This window comes from Enhydra lutris, unplaced genomic scaffold, assembly GCF_002288905.1.
Source record: "Enhydra lutris kenyoni isolate GAN:26980312 unplaced genomic scaffold, ASM228890v2 scaffoldscaffold12, whole genome shotgun sequence".
Taxonomy (NCBI): domain Eukaryota; kingdom Metazoa; phylum Chordata; class Mammalia; order Carnivora; family Mustelidae; genus Enhydra; species Enhydra lutris.
The window spans coordinates 52,697,305-52,723,998 of record NW_019154096.1 but is presented as its reverse complement, the minus strand read 5'-3'; the positions used below and the strand labels follow the sequence as shown (position 1 = coordinate 52,723,998).

Genomic DNA, 26,694 nt, shown 5'->3' with positions numbered 1-26,694 from the left:
GTGGGAAATGGGCTTTATTTCATTCAGTCTTGGCTCAGAGAAACAAGGATCCTTTGAGGAAGGAGGAGCGGTAAAGTCGGTTGCTAGGAAGGAATAAGTTAGGAGCAGGGAGAAGTTTCAGGGCCAGGGAGTGGCTGGTCGTCTGCCCTTACATAGTTCCCAGACATTGTGGGTATGCCTGGGGCACCTCGGGTGATTGTCTGAAGGTCACTAGGTCACGGCCTGACGGGTGGAGTCACCGTATCACATGGATGAGTAGCACCCTTGGTTTCCAGCAAGTCACCCTGCTAGGGTTCCCACTTCTTCCATCCTCAGGCCCTGCCTTTGGGAAACAAACCCCAAACACATGCTTTTTCCCGGGTCAGTTTTGTCAGTTTTTCTTCAGGGAACGGGAACAAGAGAGAAAGCATTAGAGATTGCTGGGGTGTCTGCCAGCGGTTAGCAGGGAATCAGAAGCATGGAAGGAGCTCTGAAGAAAGAAAAGATGTGGCTGTGGTAGAGACCTGGCAGCAGAAGGATGGGGGGAGGGGTGCAAGAAAATGGGAGAAAGGGAAAAGCATGGCTTTCCCGGGCCAGGCCCTGTGAATCTGGGCAGTGCTCTTCCACAGGCTCCATCGGCCAGGCCAGGCCAGGCCTTAGGGCAGCAAGGAAGGGGAGGAGACGCGCCTGTTCTCACCGTAGGCCAAGGAAGATCAGGAGCTCAAAATCTCAGGACTGGGAGTTCTCACACCTAAGTGTGCCGGGTGAGGATGATGGGGACAGAGTTGGAGGAGAGCGCAGAAGAATTAGAGGAAACAGTGGGAAAAGGGTTGGAAACTGGAGAGATGGTGGTGTCTCTCCCTCCTGGGATCCCTGGGCAGGGGGATGCTGGGGCGGGGGGCATTTCCTAGGTTCCTCTATCACTGGGGTCTCTCTAAAAGAAGCCTAGGACAGATGGGGAAAGGAGGGGGCCAAGGAGCCCCTCAAGGTTTTCGCCCGGGTTTGTGCGTGGCGCCCCCCCGCGGCCGTGCGGCGCGGCTGCAGAAGTACTTGGTGACCCGGCGGCGGCACTGCTCGCAGCGGACCGCGCAGCACCAATGGAACTTGCAGTTGCAGCTGGACACGGTCTCGGCGCGGCGCTCCTCCACCGCCAGCCCGCAGTCCCCGCAGAGCCGGCGGCAGCTGCGGCGCTCCCAGCGGCCCAGGGCCCGCCCGCGCCGCAGGCACTCTCGGCCTTCCGTCCCCAGCAGCCCCAGCGTCTTGTTCTCCAGGCAGTAGTCCGGGGAGTCCTCCAAGTGCACCAGTTCCCGCGTGGAGATGGAGCGGAAGGTGTCGGCGATGGCGCCTCGGCCGGCGGCACTGTTACCGGCCCCCTGCAGCAGGTCCACCTTGAGAGCCGCGTGGTACTTCTCCTTCAGGTGCGCGCCCACCTCGCGGAACTCGGGCAGCTGCAGCCAGCAGGTCTGCGTGGTGCAGCTGCCGGACACTCCGTGGCACTTACACGTGCGTTTCATGGTGCCCTTCACCGCCTGGGGAGAGAGCTAGGAGTGAGCTGGCCAGGGAGTAAGCGGCGGGGGAGTTGGCTGCTGGGGGATTGCGAGGCGGCTGGCTAGTCCATGTAGCTGGCGGGCCTGGACCCTCGCTTTTCCAATCTGTTAAATGAACTGAAGAGGGGTCCGCACCTAGGGCTGATGGGGGTGGAGCCAGCTGCCTCACCCCGGGGGCTGCAGGACTCACCTTGCGGCCAGCCTCGTTGTTGTGCAGGTTCATGGCTGCCCGAGCATCCTGTCCTGTCTCTAGGGCATCGACAAACTGCTTGGATATTGCCTCTCCGAAGCCCACGTTGTCACTGCAGCCTCCCCACAGCCAGCCTTGGCCCCCTGGAAGGGTTCGAGGGGAGGAAGGGTCGTTGAGCAGGCGGGCATGGGCTCCTGGGCTACTGTTTCTAACTGGGTTTGGCGTTGGGCAAGTATCCTCTCTCTAGATCAGTTTCAGCCTAGATTTGTTTAGGCCACATTTCCGCTTCCACTTCCAGCCTCAGCCAGTTCCCTGCTCTGGGCTCCATGACCTAAGTCCTCGAGGAGTGGATTCTGTGCAAGGTGCCTGCGGCTTGGCCCTCTACACGCCATCTCTGGTCTTTGGGCAGAGTGTGTTCGTGCCTGGTGAGCGATTGACAATGGCCCGAAAAAGGAGAGGAAAGCACCAGCTTGGGGGGCAGGGGCACAATAGAAATAATATGGACCAACCAAGTTGAAAGTTGAATTGGAGGTCAGAGAGGATTCCAGAGGACAGCGGAGGTAAAGCGTAGAAAGGAAATGGGTAGGCATGTCCCCCAGTAGGGGGACATGGATACTGGGGGACATGGAATGATGTTCCTTCTGTTCTGAGAGAGTAGCAGGATTGAATCCACAGGGAGTGTTCCTTGGTTGTGTTTAAACTAAGGAAACCCCCCCACTTGGAGAAGGAGGGCCCTGAGCTACATTGAGCCTGGTTTGTCACTTCTAGGGTTTCGGCTTAAACTGGGCAGCCCTGATTTCCCCAGATTTAGAAGAATACCACTGTCCTTCACCCACCAAACTACCCACCGAACTTTTCTTCGTAGTGAACTTCACCGGCCTGCCCTGGCCACCCACCGTACCTCTACTCACCCAGCTGCCCGTTGCGGGAGTCGTCACAGCCGCAGTTGTCAAAGTCGCCGAGGCTGCAGTTCCTAGTCAGAGTGTACATGACCCCAGCAGAACTGATGGCGTGTACAAACGCTGTCTCCCGATTAGCTGGCAGGAACAAAAATGGGGGAGTCAGAGCAGGGGTTACAACTCAGTGGCAGTCATGCTGTCTCCCTTGAGTGCCATCACTGTGCTCTCCGTCCCCAGAACGCCATCACTGTGCTCTCATCCCCAGCTCCAACCTGTTTCTCCACCTTTACAATGTACCTTACCCTCTTCCACGGTCTGCTCCAGCCTCCGTCTGAGCGCTACGCTTCTCCCCTCCCATCTTTTCAGGTCACACATTATGACTAGGTGGCTAGATGACTGTTGACCTACAGGATTCTTAAGGATTTAGGTGGCAAAGAGCCAGAGGAAGAAATAGGGAAGGAGATGAATCTGAAGGCCAGGCTGTAAAGAACTCATGCCCTTTCCTTCCTGAAATACTGAAGTCTAAGAGTCATGGGCCAGCTAGTCCTGAAAAAAACCTCTGCTTAGCAGCTACTTCATTGACTGGTATGGCCACTCTTTATCTTTTTGGGAATCCGGTGTCCACGTTAGTCCCCACTTATCCTGTACCTCTCTGCTGAGCTGCTGAAAGAAGGGGCTAAGAGGCATGAAGAATTAATACTCCTACCTACCTCCTGATGCTCTTTATAGTGTGAGGAAGCTCTTAGCCAACTGGGAGGCCAAAGATGTTATAGACTAGGGGTGAGGCAAGGTCCATGCATTGAGCAGTGAGGGTGTTGGGAAGAGAGAAAAGAAAAAAAAAGCTTTGTAAGAAGGAGGAGATGGAAAAGGGACAGAGAAGATCCCAGAGACAGGATCACCTGAGAGTAGAGACCAGGTGAGAACTAGGATGCTGATGTAGAGGCAGCAGGGGACCATCCCTGAAGAGCGGGGCTCTAACCTATGGCCAGGGGGTCAAGGGAGCTGTGACCGAGGCTTTCCTTACCACTGCGAAGGCCACCATGGCTGGACAGCTGCAGGGCTCTCTCGGGGCAGTTCCATCGGTCCCAGGCAAACTGATACTTGCATTCTTCAATACCACTCTGGGCACCAGCTGCAACACTGCTGGAATAGATCAAGTAGGCCTACAGAAACACAGGGGTCAAAATTCAGACTCCCAGCTGAACTTGGGAGGCATTTGCACTGAACTGGCCATGCATCTCTTTTCCTGCCCACTCTTCTCTCCTTCTAAAATAATGACAGGGACGCCTGGGTGGCTCAATTGGTATAGCATCTGCCTTTGGCTCAGGTCATGATCCCAGGGTCCTGGGAGTGAGTCCCTTGTTCAGCTCCTTGCTCAGTAAGGAGCCTGCTTCTCCCTCTCCCTCTACCTGCTGCTCCCCCTGTTTGTGCTCTCTCTCTCTCTCTTTCTCTCTCTCTCTCTCTGACAAATAAATAAAATCTTTTTTAAAAAATAAAATAATGACAGAGTAAGCACTTTAATTAAATATGCTATACCATTCAACATCACAAATAACCTTGTGAAATAGGTACTATTTTTATAGGTTAGGAATCTGAGGCTCAGAAAGTTGAAGTAAAGCAGTTTGTTCAAAGTCCCACAGCTAGCATGCTAACAGTAGGAACAAAATTCAATGTTACCAGATCTAGACCTCACTAGCCTTTTTTTTTTTTTTTAAGATTTTATTTATTTGACAGAGAGACAATGGGAGAGAAAACACAAGCAGGGGGAGGGGCAGAGGGAGAAACAGGCTTCCTGTTGAGTAGGGAGCCCCATGTGGGACTCAATCCCAGGACCCTGGGATCATGACCTGAACCAGAGGCAGACGCTTAACAACTGAGCCACCCAGGTGCCCCTAGACCTCGCTAGCCTTTGTTCACTATACTATTCTGCCTCTCCAAAATGAGTCCAAATTACATAATTCATGAATTTTCGGCTGTTCTCATCCCATTACTGTCTTAGAAAAGAACATTTGGCTGCTGGAACTGTCCTTAGAGATCATGGAGTACAAAGCCAGCATTTTAAAGATGGAGAGCTGTGTCCTACCACTGCACTGAGAAGGATGTGTGGCTGCAACCTGACACCTGGAAAGGCCATTGACTTTGTGGTTCTGGAACTTCTGGCCATAAATTCAGAATCAGTTCTCCTGAGTTCTTGCCTTGGTCCTGACAGTAGTTTGCTGTGTTCTTTTGGGTGCATCCCTAACCCTCTCCATGCCACGTCTTTACTTCTGGAATATACACAGCTAATAAAAAATGTGGATATCATGAAAAGAAATTGACATGTATAGTCTTCAGTCAAGAAGCTAAGATCAGTGAAATCCAGATAAATCAAAGGCCATTTTTTCTTACCTTTGGACCCGTCATCAGGAAATTGTTCACTGACCTAGAAGAGACAAAAACCACAGAGCTTAATGGGGATATACCAACTCATTTCTGTTGCCAAGCATTATAGGGATTACCTCAGTAAACATAATTGATAGGAAGAAATGAAAATGGTTTTTCCTAGGAAAAATTATGCAGAAGGGATCTATTAAAGATAAATTTATCTAATAGAACATGCACAAAAGGAGCTAACATTAGGGCACCTAGATGTCTCAGTCAGTTAAACATCTGACTTTTGATCTCAGCTCAGGTTCTGATCACAGCATTGTGGTTTCAGTCCCTGCACTAGGCTCCATGCTGGGTGTGGAAGCTACTTTAAAAAAAAAAAAAAAAAGAAGAAGAAGAGCTAACATGCTTTCTTTTGATTTTAAAAATTTCAAATAATAAAAATGTTGCAAGTAATATTTGATTATTATTTTGCCATGGAGTGGGAAGAGAGAGCATGAACTTACTACTGTGTACCAGCACTCTACTGTGAGTATTTTACATGCCGATCTTGTTAAATTCTTACTGTATTGGCCATTAACGTTCCTATTTTTTTTTAAAGATTTTATTTATTTATTTGACAGAGAGATCACAAGTAGACGGAGAGGCAGGCAGAGAGAGAGAGAGAGGGAAGCAGGCTCCCTGCCAAGCAGAGAGCCCGACGCGGGACTCGATCCCAGGACCCTGAGATCATGACCTGAGCCGAAGGCAGCGGCCTAACCCACTGAGCCACCCAGGCGCCCCTAATGTTCCTATTTTTTAAACAGAGAATCTGAGACTCAAAAAAGGTAAATATCTTGTTCAGTCTCACCCATCTAATAAGTGATTGAAGCAGGATCGAATCCAAGGCCATCAGACTCTGTAGGACTCTGAGAAGGATAGTTCTCTAATCAGAAAGAGGTAAATAGGGGAGCCTGGGTGGCTCAGTTGCTTAAGTGTCTGCCTTCGGCTCAGGTCACAATCCCAGCGTCCTGGGATCAAGCCCCACATTGGGCTCCCTGCTCAACAGGGAGGCTGCCTCTCCCTGTCCCTCTGTCTGCCACTCCCCCTGCTTGCACACGCGCTCTCTCTCTCTCTCTCAAATAAAATCTTAAAAAAAAAAAAAGAAGTAGTAGACCGTCTTTCTAGGAACTGAGTCATAATTAAATTCCAAAAATAAACAATCTGACTCTGGAAAATAGTTTGGCCATTTCTTTCAAAACCGAAATAAATGGACTTGCCATTCAACATAGCAGTTCTGCTCTTGGGTATTTAGCCCAGAGAAATGAAGATTTGTCTTTACTCAGGAACTTGTACATGGATGTATATGGATAATACTCCAAAACTGGAAGCTACTCAAATACCTTTCCCAGGGTAAGTGGATAAAATAACTGTGGTTCATCCATGCCACAGAGCATTACTGGGTGGTAAAAGGAATGAACTAATTCATACATTCAATAACACGGAAGAACATCAAGTACATTATACAAAGTGATCAAAGCCAGTCTCAAAAGGATACATACTTTGGGGCATCTGATTGGCTCTGTTGGTTAAGCATCTGACTCGATTTCTGCTCAGGTCACAATCTCAAGGTCGTGAGATAGAGCCCAGTGTCAGGCTCCCCACTGGGCATGGAGCCTGCTTAGGATCCTCTCTCTTCCTCTATTCCACTCATGCTCTATCTTCATGATTTCTACATACTTCATGATTTCATTTATGCAACAATCATGAAATAGGTAATCATAGAGCTGGAGAATAGATTAGTGGCTGTCAGGGGTTAGGGATTGGGGATGGGTGTGGCTATAACGGGGTAACACCGGAGAGTCTTGCTCTGGCTCATAGAGGCGATCTTTATGTTAGTCATAATTTGCAAAGTCTTTTGGACATTACCAGGCCAGACAGAGGCTAGTTCCCATTCAGAGGATAGACAGTATCAGGAAAGAAAACAGCAACAAAACAAAAATCAAGTCGTGGAGAAAAGAGAAAGCTTTGCCATGAGCCTGGGTTGTAAGAAGATACTAAGTTGGGATCACAGACAGCCATGGTGGGAGATAGTAGAGGATTCTTTCCTCAAGATCCTACAATATGTAAAGATCTGTATGATGAGCTGGTTGAGCCAAAATGATTAATCAGTTAGATTTAATTGAACACCTGCCATGGGACAAGACTGTAGGCTTTGTGTGGACATTTCCATTAATTAATGTTTGTTAACCCCAGAATTATTTGCAGACATATGTGAACCATTATGGCTGGCTTCCTCATATCCAGACCATCCAGTATTAAGAAAAGACTTGGGATTGTTAGCTAGACTTCTTGTAATGGTCATTTTGCAGTATGTACGTGTATCAAATCATCCTGTTGTATACTTGAAACTAATATGATGTTATGTGTTGACTATATCTCAATTTAAAAAAAGGGAGTGTGTCCTTGTGAACACCAAAGGAGGAGGATCTTGTTCTTAATTAATGAGACATTGGCAAGATATTTTATTGGGGAGTAAAATACAATATGGATTAAAGATAGCATAGTTAGTGTGTGATGTTAGAAAGTGGAAAGAGAGCAAAAAAGGAAGGAATTTAAGTGTTTTTATGGGTATTACCCAGGGACAATTATGTGATTGGAGGCAAGAGGCTAATAAACAGTAGAAGATACAAAATTTGTTTACCAAGCAGAGGCAGCTCTATAGAACATGGTATAATCACCATGCTCCTAGACGAAGTATAAGCTTCCCATTCCCCATATGGACTGTTGCTGAAGATACCACCCAGATGGAGTGTCACTCAGAAGGTTTGTGTCTTACCCTCCTAACAATTCTCAGACCTTTTCTTGAACTCCAGACTTGCATATTCCACTTCAATGTTTAATGGGCATCTCAAACTTAATCCATCCAAAACTTAACTCCTGATCTTTGCTGCCACCATCCCAAACCTGCTTCTTCTGTAGTCTTACCCACTGGAGTAAAGGACACTTCCTCCTCTAGTTGTCAGACAAAAATCTTGGAATCATCTTTGGCTCCTTTCTTACTCTCATATCCCATATTCATTCTGTCATCAAATCCTGCCAACTCCGGTTCAAATTATATCCAGACTCTAATCAGTTCTCAACACCTTCACTGCTGTCCCTGGGTCCAAGCTATCATTGTTTCCTGCCTGGATGATTGTTTTGTTTTTAAGGTTTTTCTTTTAAGCATTCTCTACACCCAATGTGGGGCTTGAACTCACAACCCCTGGGATCAAGAGTCACATGCTCTATCAGTTGAGCCAGCCAGGAGCTCCATTGCCTGGATTATTGTTAAAGCCTCCTGACTGAGCTCCTTGTTTCCACCCTTATTCTCCCACATTTTATTCTCAAAATGATTGGTCTATTTAAAGATCAGTCCCTTGAAAATATAGATCAGGGGCACCTGGGTACCTCAGTCAGTTGAACATCCAATTCTTGGTTTTGACTCCGGTCATGATCTCATGTGGAATGAGACTGAGCCCCATGTCAGGCTCCACGTTCAGTGGGGAGTCTGCTTGAAGATTCTTTCTCTGCCCCTCCCTCCACCCCCAATCAAGTAAATAAATAAATAAATCTTTAGAAAAATAAAATGTAAATCAAATTTTGCTACTTTCTGTTCAAAGTTCTCCAATGATTTTCTTTTTTTTTAAATCTATTCTTTGAAAAAAAGATTTTATTTATTTATTTGACAGACAGAGATCACAAGTAGGCAGAGAGGCAGGCGGCAGGGTGGGGGAGCAGGCTCCCTACAGAGCAGAGAGCCCGATGTGGAGCTTGATCCCAGGACCCTGAGATCATGACTTGAGCCAAAGGCAGAGGCTTAACCCACTGAGCCACCCAGGTGCCCTGATTTCCTCTTTCACATAGAGCAGAAAGCCAAACCTTATCATGCTTTATAAAATCCTGTGCAATCTGGCCCCCATTAATAGCACACTGGTCTCCTTGTTGTTCCTCCAGCACACCAGGCACTCTTCAGCCTCGGGGCCATCACACTGGCTGTTCTTTCTGCCCAGAATGCTTTTTACTCAGATCTCCACATAGTTTGTGCCTTCACCTGCATTCAGCCTTTATTTTTATTTTTTTTTTTTAAAGATTTTATTTATTTATTTGACAGAGAGAAATCACAAGTAGGCAGAGAAGCAGGCAGAGAGAGAGAAGGAAGCAGGCTCCCTGCTGAGCAGAAAGCCCGATGTGGGGCTCGAACCCAGGACCTGGGATCATGACCTGAGCCGAAGGCAGCAGCCTAATCCACTGAGCCACCCAGGCGCCCCTGCATTCAGCCTTTAAATCCTGTGTGTCATTCTCCCTAAAGCTTTTCTTGGTCATCCTATTTAAAATTGCAACTCCCCCACCCTTCTCTGCTTCATAAATTGTATGATTCTCTTTATACAAAATGTCCAGAATAGTCAATTCCATATAAAAATTTTACTTACTCTTAATATCTAGTTCAAAAGCCACAACCAGCATTTCCTGAAGATTCATAGCAACTTTCTTCTGCCTCGTATTAAGATTTCCTTTTATTCCCTGATATTTGACTGTAAGTGGGGGTTGCCTTAGTTATCCTTGTATCCCCCCCAACTACTATTACAGTACCTTGAACAGAGTAAGTGCTCTTTAAAAATGGATTGAATTAAAGGGTTTTGAAAAAAGGATGGAAGGATCATCAGAACGAACAGAAAATTGTAGGATAATAGGATCACTGGAAAAGATCCGGGGGAGGATATGGACAAGGAAGTCTGGCAAGCCAGTGCTCCCACTAATTTTCTAACATCGAGAGCAGACGACCGTGCCACATTAGCAGATGATCATACCACAAGAGCAACAGACAGTTAACACTAAGCATATGTACACAGAGGTTGGTGTTACAATCAGAAGTTTTAGCAAAGTCAATCTGACACACTTAATGTTATGTGTAATTGTTATTGTGCTTCATAGTAATTAGACATAAGTGGTAAGTGATTTACATAAGTAACTGCAGTTAGTTTTGTTTTTATGCTACCAAATAAAAATGTTGTAATTGTTTCTTCTCCTTTTGACAGTCTTCCAGTATATATACTGATGCCATTTAAAATTTAACTTCCATCACACGATAATAGCTGACGTTTATGGAGTGCGTCTCTTCTAAAGCAGTGCTTCACCTGTATCATCATTTTTAATTTCCATGGCAACCCTATGGGGTAGGTACTATGCTATATACTGAATGTTTATCCTATGCACAGAAAATACTTTAAGTGCTTTCTTTGCACGTTTTCAGCTCATATCATTGTCACAACCATTGTATAAGGTAGAAACTGTAATGTCTTCCATTTTACAGAACCAGAAGCTGAAGCATGCAGCGGTTAGCCAGCATCCCACAGCTGGGTAAGTGGTAAAACCAGGATGGGAACCTAGTCAGTGTGATCCCGGAGCATGTATTCCTTCGCTGCTATGCTTTTCCACAACCCGTGTTTCTCTTGCTCATATTCCCACCTGCTAATTCAGGACTCCTGATACCCCAAAAGTTCTTGATAACTACTTCTTGAAGGTCTTAGTGATGTTTTGCACACACTGATAAACAAGCGCGGTTAAATACCACATTGTCTCTGCCGCTTTTCCATTCTTCCGTTGCTCCAACCCTCCCTCTGTGTGTATATCCGCCAGGCACCCATATCTGCCAGGCCTGGCCTCTGCTTTATCCGGGCACCACCATATTCCCTGGGCACATTGTAGGGAGGACTGTTTCTGCTTAGACTGGGTTCAATGCATAAAAAAAGTAGCAATGTACCACACTAATTTGGGATGTTAATAATGGGGGAAACTGTGCAGGGGGAAAGGGGAGTATTTACAGGAACTCTGTACTTTCTGTTCAAGCTCTCTGTGAACCTTAAACTTCTCTTAGAGGAACCATAGATTTTTTTTTTAAATACAGGGACAGATGTCTTTTAATCCATTTTAGATTGCTTTGCTTTTCCACTTAGGTATCAAAACTGCCATTTGTGTGCATGGTCTTAGAAGGTTTCAGTAAAATAATTCTTCAGGTTTGGCCTGTAACATGGCCTCCTCATCAACCACCAGCCTTCTTCATTGGACTGAAGCTGAGGGGCTTGCTAACATGTTCCAGTGACTGGCTTCATAGCTGGGATCTTCTTGATTCCCTATCTTGCTATCCCTATCCCATGCTATCCTGGGAAGACTCCATAGCCACTCCGTAGCCACACAGATAAATTTCTAGAGCCGTCAGCCCTGCCAGTACTCCTGACCTGCCCATATACTGAGACTCCAAGTGGTGGGCCCAGCCTGGAGCACCTTCAAAAGGTGTCATCCTCACAAAGAAATGGGCGATGAAGAGAAGTAGCAACTAGAGTTTCTCTCGTGTTTTGTTGAGACCTTTCCTGGGCTCAGCTTTCAGTGACCTCCTGCTCAAAGTGCCTTTGTCCACCCAGGAGCCATATCCGTGGCCTTGGCACACCGGCTATTACTGATTCACCCACACTGGACCTCCTCCATCCCTAGGACGACTCCCTCAAGAATAAGCACCAGTGCAGTTTCTGATTTAGGTGAGACTCTTTATTATGCTGGGAGCTGGCAGTGTCCATTGGCTTAAAAGCAAATAGATGGGGCTCTCCTGCCAGATAAGCAGGATAATTCTTCAATGAGACTCTGCCTGAAGCTAGCCCTGCCCCTTTCCCCAGATGCCCAAAGAAGGTGGATTTGGTGAGAGCATCCCCCCAGATCTGCTCCTGGCCTTCCTGTGAGTCCCAGCAGTGAAGGGTGTAAGCAACAGACACACTCCACCAATTCCCTTTAACTGTCAGGTGACCATAGGGCCTGACCCAGGCAGGGCTGCAGTCTTCTACCTCCTGTCTCAGTGTTAGTCTTGCTTCGGCTTTTTGTTTTGTTTTGTTTGAAGGGTTCCAGTCTAGGGCAATGGAGTGTAAATTTTAGTGTTGTATGTAAAACTGAGAAGTCTGAGTAAGCTTTATGGAAGAGATACTATGGTTATAAGATCTTAATGCTGGGGAAGGCTGGGGAAAGGGTACATAGGACTTTTCGGTACAATTCTTTGCAAACTTCTGTAAATCTGTAAAATGCCATTTATATAAAAATAAGTTGATAGGGGCACCTGGGTGGCTCAGTCGATTAAGCATCTGTCTTCAGCTCAAGTGGATTGAGCCCCATGTCGGGCACCCTGCTCTGTGGGGAGTCTGCTTCTTCCTCCCCTCCACCTGCCGCTCCCCCTGCTTGTGCTCTCTTTCCCGCTCTGTCAAATAAGTAAATAAATCTTTAAAAAATACATTTATAATTTAAATATGTAAAGTATAAAAAGATATATATATCTCTTTTATATATCTTATATATAAATATATATATCATATATATATATAAATTAAATGTTACATACATATATACATATGTACGTACATGATCTGGAATGCCAGAGATTTGGAGAATAGACTTCAGTGTAGGCATTTGAAAATTAATCCACACAGATTAGCTGGTAGAGTCCATAAGAATCCTCTGAGGAGTTTATTAAACATGAAGATTCTTGGGTCCCAGTTCCAGAGACTCCTGTTGAGTGGTGGTAATGGGGGGAATAGATGGTAGGAATCTGTGTATACCACGTTCCTAAGATGATCCTCAGAGTCCACTTCGAGAAACACTGGTCCAGAGGGAGAACAGGCCTCTAATACCTAAGTAATAATTTGAGGGCTTGGAAAGTTTAAATTATTGCTTCTGTCTTCTAGACAATTGCTGCTCCAACTGTAACAGTCACAAATTGATGGACATTGTCTTGTTTTGTTTCTGGATGGAGTACCTTCTGGTTTTGGTAGCTCTCCTAGCGCTCTCTGGTCACTGCCTTGAGGGACTGGATCTCTGGCTGCACTGATCAGTAAAATCATGGGGATTTCTTTCCTTCCCTGTGATTTTTCTTGGTATTGTAGTTTTTCCCCTCTAGCAATTATAACTGATTTATGTTTACCTTTGTCATACCAGGAATAAACTATCTTGGGGGGGTGGGTGGAATGTGCCCACAAGGATTCTGAGTGTTTGTCTAAGGGCCATCTGTCCTCTAGGAAACTTGCTGACTACCTCCATTCATGGAAGTCTTCAATGCCATAGTTATGATTTTATATTCTTAGACCACATTCTTGTCATCAATCCACTGTCATCAATGACTCTAACTCAGTTCTTGGTTTGTACTTTTTCCTACAAGCTTCTGATGCCATCTCATCCTTCTCCCAAGTTAATTTACCAACAGTAAGAATTTGGGAGAGTAGTAATTTCTCTTTCTTTCTTTCTCTCTCTTTCCATCATTCCTTCTCAGCTCTTACAATAATGTTTCACCATACCCTCTGCTGTCACTTGCCCCCATCTAGGCTGGTTAGCTAAATCATGCCCTCTTATCCCATTTTCCCTGCCCTCTGCCTAGCTCCTCTACTGTCAACATTTATCAGTTCTTTCCCCTTCATTTCAATGTGTGTCTAAGTCTTTACATTCCTAATTACTAAATATTTTTTAGTTCTTGTTAAACAACCATCTAGATACATATGCATTTGTAGTTTTGAAGCTATGGGTAATGCTAGAGGAGAGTCCTGTGGACTTTCCATCTTTTCCCCATTTCTTCTCTGCTCTATGGATCTCCTAGATCTCCTAGCCTTGCAACGCCTCAGTGCTATATTCAGCCACAATCTGTATTCAGCCACGATCTGACCCCAACTGAAAATTCTTTGGACTGTCAAACACCCACAGCTCAGTATTATGCAGCTTCTCTCATGAGCCATATTGCCTCCTGAGTTGCCTATTTCATAATCAGTCTGATCACCAGCAAAAATTTTTCCCAGAGAGCTGGTACAGGAGGGGAGGGACATTGGACAACCCAAATAAATTTGCCATAGCTTCTCTTTTAGCTCTGGGAAAGTCTCCAAGTTTCTTTTGTTTCTTTGTGTTTTCTTACCTCACATTTATGATCCATAGATCCAAACACCCTACTTTCAAAGCTCCTCTTCATTTGATACCATTTGACGAAATTTATTTTACCACCTTAGGAAGTTCACAGAAAACTGGAAGTTCCCATTCTCTGGTAGTTATGTCTAATTATGGATGAGCAGTTTAAACCACTATCCAATTAGTTTCAGCAATTTCTTCCTGTTTGGGGGCATTTTCCAAAGTAGTGTAGCCCACGAGGCTGTAGCACATAGCAGTTTGGCAGCTGTGGTGAGAACACATGGCTGATTCTATATGGCCTGGGGCACAGATGGACACAGGACCAATTGTACCAAATACCATCCTGTTTTCAGACTTACTTCTTCCTTTGCATGACTAGGCCCTTATTACGGGTCAAGTTCCTGTGCTGGACTCCATCTCCCCTGAGTATGAGAGTCCTTTCCCAGGGAAGAACTCAGTGCCATGCAGCAAACTTCTCATAGGCGAGCACTACCTGGCCAAGTGTGCCCTGATTCATTTGAATCCCAGTGGTTAACGTAGGGGCTTAGATTTAAGTTAGGATTCCCTTTTTGCCTTCCCCACCCCTATGTATATGTATTTTTAAACCTGCATAGGGTTTTTTAAAAGAAGATTTTATTTATTTATCTTACTTATATTTATTTATTTTTTATTTATTTATTTATTTATTTATATAAATATATTATTTATTTTTATATATATTTATATATTTATAAAAATATATAAAAATAAATAATATATTTATTATTTATTTATTTATCTTATTTATATTATTTATCTGAGAGAGAGAACACAAGCAGGGGTTATAGGCAGAGGGAGAAGCAGGCTTCCCGCTGAGCAAGGAGCCTGATGCAGGTCTCGATCCCAGGACCCTGGGATCACAACCGGAGCTGAAGGCAGATGCTTAACCGACTGAGCCACCCAGGTGCCTCCCGCTCCCCCACATATTTTTAAAAAGCAAAATTCTGAATGTGAATCTCCAGAATTTAGTGTTTTCCTCTCAGAGCCCCAAACTTTCATCTCAATGCACTCTGACACCTTGTTGGTTTGGCAACCCCCCCCCCCACACACCTTCACTTTCCTCACAAGTTTTGAATAATAGGTTTGGCTTCTCCCTACCCTTTAATCTCATCTTTCAAGGTCCATAAAAAGTCTCTGGGTCCTGAAGCTCTAGCTGGCCTACTTCGGAAGGGACCATCTGATTACAGCTTGGGGTGAGGGGAAACAGAGAAGGGGCAGTGAACAAATGCAGGTGCAGATCTCTGTGTGGCGATCTAGCACAGAGAGAGAACGGGAAAGGAGCGAACAGGCTGAGGGTAGGATCCTGAGGAGAGTTGCTGTCTGGAGCTGTAGCTAGAAGGTGCCCCAGTGAAGCAACTTCTCTTAGAACGAATGTGTAACAACTGGCTTTTCACCTCCTAGAACTCACGGATGTCTCTGGCCAGGGAGAGCCCAAAGATAGCTCTTTCTGAGCGAGTTTCCATGTGATTCTCTCCATCCTCTACAGCATTGGACCCATAGAACACAGGCGCATCAGCACACATGGAGCTGGGCACACACACAGTGACATAGAAGGCAAGTTTTACAAACGGCTGGCTGTGAAATAATATCCCATTGGTCCGAAATTTTTTACTACCCCCTCTGACAATACCCAAGGATATTTAACTTAGGAGCAATTCACTGTACAATTAGAAAGAATTAAAGTTAAGATGCAAAAAAAAATTTTTTTAAGGAGTGAACAGTGTGGCTAGTTCTTATTCATTGTAAAGTCCAAATAATTGAAATCAGGCTCTTTCCCATTTAGCTAGGGGAAGGGATTAGAAAACAGAAGGCACAGATCTCTGAAGTCTCGAAGGGAAGAGAAATACCCAGAATTTCAAAGACACGTTGCCTCCTACTTAAAAATTTGCCCAGAAGGGACAGAGGTGATATCAGTGGAGAGATCTATTTTCAGTAGAGCAAAGGAACTGAAGCAAGGTTACAGCAAATGAGCAGTTATGAAATGAAAGCCGCCAGTGTAGACTCACTGAGGGAGGATGGCATTGAAAGTAAAGACAGACATGATTGCAGTGCAGACTGGGGCCAAGTGAAGGTTTTTTCCCAAGATAAGTATAAAAAAAATGAAGGAATATGTAGTTTTCGTCCCATTCCCATATCTATGTCTCTTTCTTCCAAGGGAATTCAGGCCTATAAATAATTCTCAAACTGTTTTTTTGTAAATGTGAATTTTCCATATTATAATGCAGTGCCCTAAAATCAACAAAAACGAAAAGTCTTATGAACCACTTAGCTAAAAAAAAAAAAAAAAAAAAAAAAGTTAAACAGATGCATCAGTTTTAGTAGAAATCGTATTAAAATTTATAATAAATTCCTACATTATCTCAAATCCAGCCTGTGCCCAATAATTCTCGGCAAAGACCATATAATAGCTGATGGGACAATTGTGTATTCTAGGTCTCTGCAAAACAATCCCAGGCTGATTCTTTCCCGAGCAAATCACAAATGTTCAAGGGACAGTCTTTTCCTCTGAAACTAAAATGCCATGTGTATTCCAGAATGTTTTATAAATCGATAGGCTGTCTTTCCTTGTCCTCATTTCCTTCCTTCTTTATGTATTGTAGCAAACTCTGCTGAGAAACGCTGAGCTACAAAAAAGCACTTCAACACTTAGCATTTAAATGAGGACTCTAACTGGGAATAAGCTGTATTCTTTCTCTGTTCTGTGGCCTCTAAGCAAAAAGCTGCTAAGGAACAGCCCACTGTTCCCAGAAAGCCTGGGACTACAGGAACCTCTTCCAGGATCATTATGGAGGCAGAAAATTTTGTTTTGTTTGTTGATTTTGTTCTTCTGGTCCCTGTAGTATAGACCTTAGAAAATACTTATGTTCTCAACTGCGTTGTTGGATACAATATCAGGTTATTTCAGGATCGGGAAGGTAGGTGTATACAGTAACTCTGAGAATTAGCCACAAAACAACTAGCTGTACAGTTCAAGGTGAGAAAATTGACAGGTTATGACACTTTAGTATCATTTTTTACTATTTAGTGGAACTAAATCCAATCCAGCGCTCCACTTCTGTTGCCTTTGCTGATCAGCCGCAGCTCAAACAGAAATAAACTAAATGTATTTGAATGAATTTTCTCTTTTTACTAATTTTTATTCTTCGTTTTTCTCCCCAAGGGCGGCTGGTCTTATCTATACTTTCTCCAAGATTCACTCTAATCACTGACTCTAGATCTCTCAGACACAATAGGAGATTTCTTTTCCTATTACTCTTCTTCCAGTTTTAAACCATGGTAGTATTTAGAAGATTTAGACAAAGAGAAATATATGCAAGTGAAAATGTGAGAGAAGATGAAGCAAGATGAGCTAGCAGAGGCCAGCTGTTGAGGCAGAGTTGTGGGGTCCATTATACACTGTTCTCTCTCTCTTTGTTGAAAAATGAAATTTTCCATAACATAGAATTAAACAATATGCTGCTTCTGAACCAATCATGTATGCAGCGTAGGCTCCACCAGGCACCTTGGATTAACGTGAAGAAATGTTAGGATAATACGGTTCGCTATTTTTTTTCCTGGCTACTCGTATAGAATGGAATCTTTCAGTTCAACTATGGTGAGCCTGAAGAGCTTGAGTCAAGAAAAAGGACTGTGATTTATGGTAGCAAAAGAGAATTAGTTTTGAATGAAGAGGAAATTTCTCACAAGGCAGGATGGTTTAAGCTTGGCCTAGAAAACCTAAGAATTTCCTCTACGGAGTTGAGGAAGACTGAAAGACTGAACTACTGGTCCACTTACAGGGCCTTATGGAGATGACTGGAACACAGCCTCATGGTGTGTTGGGTCCAAAAGGATGCTGAAGTTGGGGAAACAACCAAAAGTGAATTTGGACTGGTCGGGTAATGGTGAATTTAAGCATTCCCCTTCTGGTCTGATTGCTCTTGGCTTAGAGATAACTTTGACCTAAGAAGCGATATGATAATGATATGATCAATAACCAGGGCCTACAAAAAAGATTGAGAAAAACAAGCCATTGGCTTATAAAGAGACTAGAGAATCTGTCCAGAGTGAATGGTAGTTTCTTTTGAGAGGTCCTCTGAATGTAGATGTATTTCAATGGGAGGCAATGGGGAATGTTACTTATGTGAAAAGAGCTCAGTTTCCTCCAGGCTAGTCTTTTACTTAGGATAAAAAATCTGCTTTCTGCAAAGTCAGGGTTTATCCTTAAAAAAATTATATTGACCTCTCTCTCCAAGCCCTATGAATTCTCCTCTGCCTTTCTGAAGGAGATAGAACAGAGTTCTTTCCTTTCCTTTCTTTCTTTCTTTTTAAAGATTTTATTTGTTTATTTGAGAGAGAACGTGCACACAAGCATAGAGGGAGAGGCTCGGAGAAGCAGGCTCCCCGCTGAGCAGAGAACCCGGACTCGGGCTCAGGACCCTGAGCCGAAGGCAGATGTCCAACTGACTGAACCACCCAAGTACCCGTCTTTCTTTCTTTCTCCTCCCTCCCTTCCGTTTCCTCCCTCCTTCTCTCTCTCTCTCTCTCTCTCTCTTTCTTTCTTGACCAACACTGTACCTTTATTCACTACATCTCCTTATCACATGCTTGAATTAGGGATCTTGGGGAATTTGTTTTTGCCTCTGCCTTTTACTTTGAATGTAAGGGGAATCAAAAGACAAAAGAGCTCTAAAGATTCTAAGTGTCTCTTTAAAAGCTGTTACATGAAAAATAATGAAATGGAGGACACTACAATAATTCTCAGGCTCCTGAAGACCCTAAGATGTGCTACAAAAATGGGTCTTTATCCTTAGGAAAATATCATCAGAACTAGCTTTCTTATACTATACATAAAAGCTTAACATCAGAAGCAGTACAGATAATACAGATACTTTTGAGTGATCTGCGAACAAACACAGGCCCACTACATTGAAAAGAACAGGTAACTTGAGGTTTTTGGCGACAGTACACATGTTATCCAAATCAGCCTGCAGACAGTTTTCGGTGAGATGAAAGGAATGAAATAACAGAATGAAATAATATAAATTTGTTGGATAAATAAGTGTAAGATAATTTAAATAAGCTAACAGAACTATTTTTTTAATATAAAAATACTAATCAGGCACAAGCTTTTGTTTCTTAATGCCAGACTTCTAAATGTGTATGAGACTACTGTTAACATTATTAAACATTCCCAGAAGAATTAGAGTGTCAGACAGAGAAAGAAGGATGGCCACAACAGGAAGAACATGGTCCAGTGTTCTGGCTCCTGAGCTATGAATGTGGGCAGGGAAAAGGTCCTATCTGAAGGTCCTATCTGAAGTGGAAAGGCTTATTGGAGAGAAGCCATGAGTGCTGTGGATTCAAATCCTGTCTCACCAGTGACAATTTTTGTGTCTTCGGCCAGTTACTTAGTGAACATGTACTAAGCGTTAGTTCACATTATCATTATTTCTTTTTTTTTTTAAGATTTTATTTATTTATTTGACAGACAGAGATCACAAGTAGGCAGAGAGGCAGGCAGAGAGAGAGGAAGGGAAGCAGGCTGAGCAGAGAGCCTGATGCGGGGCTTGATCCCAGGACCCTGGGATCATGACCCAAGACGAATGCAGAGGCTTTAACCCACTGAGCCACCCAGGTGCCCCCACATTATCATTATTTCTGAGATAGATTTTGTCCCAGGATATGGGGCAGGGCCAAAGCTAATCTTAAATTATCCTTTTTCCCAAGACTATAGCAATACAAGAGTAAGGACTTAAGTAAACCATGGAGCCTTCTACCTTTAAACTAGAAAGTATGAAAATGCTCTACTTCTGAGAACTAATACCTACTTGTAGAAGTTTCTGAACTTAAGAAAAGATTAAGTTTAAATTAAGGTTAAGGTTTCCTGTCATGGTTCTTCCCTTATGTAAAATGGTTTACATGCAAAGGTCAGTTCAAAACACATTCATCAGTTCAAAACACATTCATCATCATCGTGATTCAGCATGAGTCCTCAAGAACCAAGTCTTCTGGGTTCAAGTTCCATCTGGATCATTACAAGTTAGGTGATCTTGCCAAGTTATTTAAGATCTCTGGGCCTCCCTCATCAGGCTCTCTGCTCAGCAGGAAGCCTGCTCCCCCCCCCCGCCCCCGCCTGCCTCTCTGTCTACTTGGGATCTCTGTCTGTCAAATAAATAAATTAAAAAAATCCTAAAAAAAAAAAATCTCTGGGCCTCAGTTCCCTCACCTGTAAGATGTAGATGACCATAGTTTCTAATTCGAAGGATTAATAGGAGGATTGGTAAAGCACTTACAACAGTGCCTGCCTACACAGTAAGTTACCCATTATTACAATTGTGGTTAATTTCTGCATAAGAGACACGATGATAAGAGACACGTCTGATTCTAGAGGAGTTTCTGGGCTAGTGAAGAAGACAGATTCAAAAGCAGAATTCCAGTAAGAGGTACCAAGTGCCATGATGGCTTAACCTGCCACTGGCTATAATGGGGACAGAGAGAAGAGGTAGCTAATTTTACTGTGAAGAATTCCGGGAGGAGGGAATACCTAAACTAAGTCTTCAAAGATGAGTAGATGGCAAGGGTCTAGTGGAATCTTTGGAATCTTTTAGCCAAAAAATATTTCACCCAAAATGTGAACAAATAAAATCCTTTCTAAATGTCCTGATTTTATTAAGATTTTTTTTTTTTTTTGACAGAGAGAGAGAGAGACCACAAGTAGACAGAGAGGCAGGCAAAGAGAGAGGGGGAAGCAGGCTCCCTGCCGAGCAGAGAGCCCAATGCGGGGCTTGATCCCAGGACCCTGAGATCATGACCTGAGCCGAAGGCAGAGGCTTTAACCCACTGAGCCACCCAGGTGCCCCTATTTTAATAATCATAAACATCCAGCAGATTAAGAGAACTTGATCATATCAGTTGGAAAAGAAAATATCTAAGAGTAGTTGGAGCCCAGGAAAAGGGATTTATATTTATAGTCCCAAGAGAGAATAGCATTCCCTAAGATACAGCATTAAAGCAAGTGTCCCAGCTGGGAAAAAGAGAAAAAAGTAAACTCTTTCCATGGAAGAGAGAGGGTTTGGATTGAAACTCCTTCTGATCCTTTTTTAATATCCCTGCTTATATAATATCACAAAAAGGAGATGCTTCTTTGTGTCATGTTATCATCCACACACATAAAATAAACATGTATCATAGAGCATCTGCCTTATTTATACAAACTGGTTTTGTTAGAGAAGTTGTAATGAAGTGTCTCTTCCCAGGACCTCTTAGCCTTTGTAAATGATGATGATGATGGTACTAATAAATATCATTAACTAATTAATTATTATTATTATTAGCTAACTGTTATTTTTATTCATGGCAGGAAGTATAGAGAATCTGAAAGCAAAAATGTAGGCTCAAGTTGTTGACAAATCAATGACAGAACTGGGAATTCAACTTCAGTGATCGTGTCTCAAGCCCTTAGCAGGACCTCCAACATTGCAGCTACTGACCTAATCCCCTCAGAGTTACCCCATAAATCCCAAGTTTTTTCATGGGTTATGAATTTTTTGTTGATCAGGGGAGCTATTGGTATGTGACTCTTTGATTTTGCCATATTATTTTCCAGATTCCAAAGCAATTTTCACTTACCTTTTATTTCCCTAACTTCAGAGATTCCCAGCCTCTCTGAGGATGAGAATTTCTTTTTATGGTAGCAAAGTTTAGTGCATCCTGTTCTTTTTTGTATCTTTTAGTGGAAAAACTTAACAGAAACTTAACCACAAATTATCACGAATTCAGTACTTTTAAGTATGTATTTTTATTATTCATAATATATATTTAAAAAATAGTAGCACCTGTATGTGGAGAATAATTTTTGCTATAGATGATGCTTGGAAAGAGTATGGATGCAAGACAGCCCCCCTACACTCACTGAAGCCCTTGCTGATCAGGGGTTCTGCAATCATCATCAGATGAAATTTCATAGAAATTCATAGAAAGTTTACTTTAAATACATAAATGTAGCAAACCAAGGAATGGTGTATTTCAAAAGCTGTCTTAAAACCCAAAGATTTTCCATAAATTCTTGCTCTACTGCAGAAAAGAAATTGACTCCCTTTAAAGCCTTTGGAAAGAATGAGAGCAGAGCCATAGTTAACCTCTGTGTTCCAGTGCATCTTTCTGATTTGGTCATCAAGTTGGGCAGGTGGAGGGGAGAGAGAGAGAGAAAGGAGAAATGGGCAGAACTGGGCAAAACCTAGTATCATTATGAGACATCATTCGAAGTAAAATGAAGTCAACAGTTAAGGAAGAACATGTTCTACGGCCATTCATGCCAGATGAGTAAGAGTAATGGAAACAAAAAGTCAAATTGGCTCATCTCTGGCCACCATTGTAACTGTCTCTCTGCGTAGCTGCATCATGCGTTCCCATTCTCTTTTTGGGGGAGTCGTTTGGGTTAAGGAAAACAGATTCAAAGAAAAGATTTTTCTCAAGTTACTAAAGGACAATTCTCAGAATTGTCCCAACAAGAAGAAATGGTAGAGAATGCTTTTTTAAAAAGTTTCCAGTCATCTTGCCTTGAGAACCCTAGTTAAACCGCATGCTGTAAGTCAGTGTCATCTTTATTTCCTCCTTTCAAGCCCAAGAGCTTCTGTTGATGGACTTTTTTGACAGTAATTTCAGGCAAGCCTACAATTGAACAGCCAGGCAGAAATTGTGGTTCTCTATTTGTTAAATGCTTTTGAGGTCCTTACATAAAAGGTTGGTAATGAAGTATTAAGAGAAACATCTGAAAGGCTGTGGTTGGTCAAATTTCTCTGCATGGCACAAAGGGGAAGGTGACCTTATGCAGAACCCTGATAGTTCCATTATAAGAATAATCAAGATTTAATGTTAAATTTAAAAATCACTCTTCAAATGCTACCAAAAACAGACTCTTGGCAAAGTGTAAGTGTTTAATTCAAATTAGAGCTTATAGAGAAAAAGCAATTAAAATCTAATTACATTATACAGGAGATTTGTACATTTTCTCCTCAAAGTCAGGCAAGGCGACGAGGGGTTCTTAAACCCTGTTTTTAAATTAGAACTTTCTTTTACATCTCTTTTTTCTTTTTTCTTTTTGAATCCAGACACTTGAATTTGGACAGACAAGCAACCCAGCCACCTTTCAGTGTGGCTGTGTCAGTATCGGAATGAAATGAACATGACCCCCTCCAGCAGGGAAGGAACACACAGTAAAGGTATTTTTTATAGAACAATTCTTCACACTGCCCTGGTGACTGGGGAAAGGAATCTCGTGTTTCTCTTTTGCTGATACTGAATCAGCTGAAGAATACCATGAACATCAGTAGAAATGCTCTGAAATAGTCTCCGCTCCCTTTTGTCTTTTTGTTCTCATGAGGGGAAAAAGAGAGAGACTTTTTTTTCTTTTGAACGTGAAATATTTAATTAAAATGCCAATTAGAAATGAACCAATTATTTGGTGGTTCACTTTGTAACTGGAAGTGTTGCAAATGACTGCGTTAACTTGCAAATCATTGTATAAATTGGGCATATTTCTTACCAACTCTGTAATAAAGATGGCTATACTCATGTATGATAAGAATACCTTCTTGGCACAGGATGCTGATTGCAGCAAAGAAATGCCTATCCTCACTTCCTCAACAGTTTATGCAGCAGTTGGATTCAGACCTTGGTTAAACAGATGGTCAAAATGCAAACCGATAAAGAGGCTGAGCTTATGTATCTCAGTTGGGGAGAAACTCCAAACACCCTAGCAACCTGCACTTTCCAGGTCTGTCTTTTGTATCCCATTGTGTTAACTTGTTAACATTTCCGTGTATAGGTAACTTCATGTGATTCCCAAGAGCTACATGAAACTGACAGTAACATCACCTATCATTGGTGAGGTAGTTTATAATTTCCAAAGCACTTTCGCCAACATTGCCTCATTTTCGGAGCAACGTAGAAGTGTTTGTAAATTGTATACATTAAATAAATTTGTAGAAAGTTTAGATTTCTAAAATATTTCATTTCAAATGTGTTTATTCACCCAATACCAACTCAACGGCTCGAGCTAATTTTTATCTCTAAAACATGATGACGTAGTTACTTGGAATATTCTGAAAAAAGTGAAGTTAAGTCAGAAAGTGCAAAGTAAGAGCCCATTGCATTTTGTCTCCAGCCTTCACCTCAAAGATCAGATTCAAACACAGTAGAACTTGCTTTGAACCACCTTCCTTTTCTCCACAATGCTGACATCAGGATTTGGTTAAAAAGGGGAGGAGGGGGGGGACTACTGTCCATTTCCCCCAAAACCACTTAGAATATTTGTAGTATAGCAATTTATTAATCTGCTTTTAAATCTATTACTTAATTAGTCAGGGTCCTAAAGATTTACTGAAATCCGCCATAAATTTAGGAAGAGCCCCTACTCCATAGAACAGTTTTTCCTAGGAAAGATCCCAAATCTTCCCACACTTCAGGAAATGAAAAAGAGCCCTCTCCCTTACATACATTTACTTAGTCCCATTCCAGGTAGGAGTCCAGGTTACTTACCAGGTGTAGCTGAGTCGGAGGATACAGGTGAAAAGGAAGATGCACACAGAAGGCTTCGTAAGCAACATAATCCTCAGGAGCAACAGAGATAGAAAATTCTAAAAACGTGGGAGCCAGACAAGATGGGGAAATATACTCCTCAGTGGGAGTGGGGTGGAATTCTCCTCAGGTCCCAACTTTCCTGGTGTGTAAGCGATCCCAAACAGAGTTAAGGGGAGGTGAAATGGAGCTGCCAAACTTCCAAAGAAGAGATTATCTACTTAATTAAAGTTTTTTTCCCCCTTCTAAGTCCTTCAGCCAATCAGAACTCAAGTGCCAGAGAAAGATTGAGTCGATCAAAAGAACACTCCAGGATCCTCCCAGACAAATGCAGAAGAAGGAGACGAGGAAAAGGGGACAAAGAGAGGAACACGGAGAAAGAGGACAAAGAAAGAAGGGGGGGAGGAAAAGAGACATAGCAAATCCCCTCCACATAATCAGCGCTTGGGGTTTCTCTCCTCCCTCTTGCCTATGCCCTCCCGCCTCACCACTACCTCCCCCACCCATGCACACTCACCCGCAGACTGAGACACACAGAGAGGATAGCCTGGTCCCCAAAGGGATTTAGAAGGGACTGTGCTTTCCCGGTTGTCCTTTGTAGGGCTTTGAGCCTTAATCTGCATTCAGAGTAGCTTTCTTCAGAGAAAAATATACCATGTACTGGGTGAGCCTCAGCCCTCTGATTTGCAAATGTGGGGATTCAACCCAACCACCTCTGTAAGTTAGAAAGGAGCTTGGGCTACTTTAAGGAACCTGAGGGTTTCTTCCTTTCAACTTTTCCATGGAACACTTACTTGTTGAACGCCTGTTACATTCTCAACCCCACGCTAGGCAGCGTGGACATTTTAAAAAGACAAAACGTGATTTCTGCCCTAGAGACACTTATAGCCCAGTATGGTGGTAAGATAAGAATGTAATTTAATAAGGTATTAACTTGTTTCAAAGTGCCTGTAAATCATATAGGCTTATTTAGGGAAGGTTTTCTACAGGAGGTAGAATCTGAACTTCAAAGACGGATTGAGATTTCAATAGGTAACCAAAACCCTAACTTCTTAAGACTCTGGTGGTGAAGCAAGTAGGGCACTGAGATTCTTGCTCACACATCTGAGTTGCTGCCCCTTTTGTCCACTAGAGAGGAAGGGTCACCTCAGCCACAGTGTTGGGGTCCTCAAAGGGCCCCCAGCTGACTTCCACATGGCCACATCTCCTGCTTTGGCATCCACACCTCCTTTCCTGAGGACTCCCCAGAGGCAATGGTCTGTCTTTGTTCTCTTCCTTTCATCCTTGTTGCTCACTCTTCAGAACCCTTTCCAGACAGATCTACACTGGCAAACTCAAGTGACAAATAAAGAATTAGCAGATTAATTCATTATCAAATTATTCAGGCGGGATGATTGAGGGCTCTTGACCTAAATATTTTGACTATCTTTGTCGTCCACCTGGAATCTTCAAGACCAGGTCGTTATTTGGGATTCCTAACTGTGACATAAGCTTGGTGGGTTTTGACTCCCACTCAACTTTAGGTCCTCCGTTCTCTCTTCTTTTCCCCCTCAGCTTTATTGAGGTATGATTGACACATAAAAATTGTATAAATTTAAGGTGTACAATGTGATATTTTGACATATGTATATATTATATTGTGAAATGATTGCCACAATCAAGTTAATTCACACATCTATCACCTTACATGGTGTGTGTGTGTGTGTGTGTGTGTGTGGTAAGAAAATTTAAGATCTGCTCTCTTAGCAGATTTCAAGTATTATATACAGTAATACAAGTATTATTAACTACAGTCACTGTGCTATACATTTGATCCCCAAAACTTACTCATCTTACAACTAAAAGTTTGTACCCTCCTATATCTTTCTGTCTTTTATCATTCAGAAAGGAAGCAGCCCAGGGCACCTGGGTGGCTTAGTCAGTGAAGGTTAAATGGTTGACTCTAAAGATTCTTGGTTTGAGCTCAAGCCTCTGACTCTTCACTTAGGCTCAGGTTGTGATCTTGGATTCCTGGGATGGAGACCAGCACTTCTTGGCTCAGCAGGGAGTCTCCTTCCCCTCTTCCTCTGCCTACCCCCCACCTTGTTCTCTCTCTCTCTCAAATAAACCTTTAAGAATAAGAAAGAAAGAAAGAAAGAAAGAAAGAAAGAAAGAAAGAAAGAAAGAAAGA

At 43.1% G+C, this 26,694-nt stretch overlaps 1 protein-coding gene across 1 annotated transcript; it reads right to left on the bottom strand.

Moving 5' to 3' along the window:
- Positions 1–962: 962 nt before the first annotated feature.
- Positions 963–24,553, bottom strand: LOC111145241 (Wnt family member 8B). Its single transcript, XM_022500021.1, has 6 exons — positions 24,486–24,553; positions 5,004–5,037; positions 3,640–3,778; positions 2,628–2,753; positions 1,717–1,859; positions 963–1,508 (listed from the first exon to the last, which is right to left on the bottom strand). The coding sequence occupies exons 1-6, from the start codon at positions 24,551–24,553 to the stop codon at positions 963–965; spliced, it is 1,056 nt and encodes a 351-aa protein (XP_022355729.1).
- Between the last annotated feature and the right edge of the window lie 2,141 nt (positions 24,554–26,694).

Coding starts and splice junctions, on each gene's coding strand:
- LOC111145241 (XM_022500021.1), bottom strand. CDS start 24,553: ATGTTGCTTACGAAGCCTTCTGTGTGCATCTTCCTTTTCACCTGTATC. Junction 3,779..5,003: donor TCCTGATGACGGGTCCAAAG/GTAAGAAAAAAT, acceptor GTGTTTCTGTAG/GCCTACTTGATCTATTCCAG. Junction 1,860..2,627: donor CTCCCGCAACGGGCAGCTGG/GTGAGTAGAGGT, acceptor GAACCCTTCCAG/GGGGCCAAGGCTGGCTGTGG.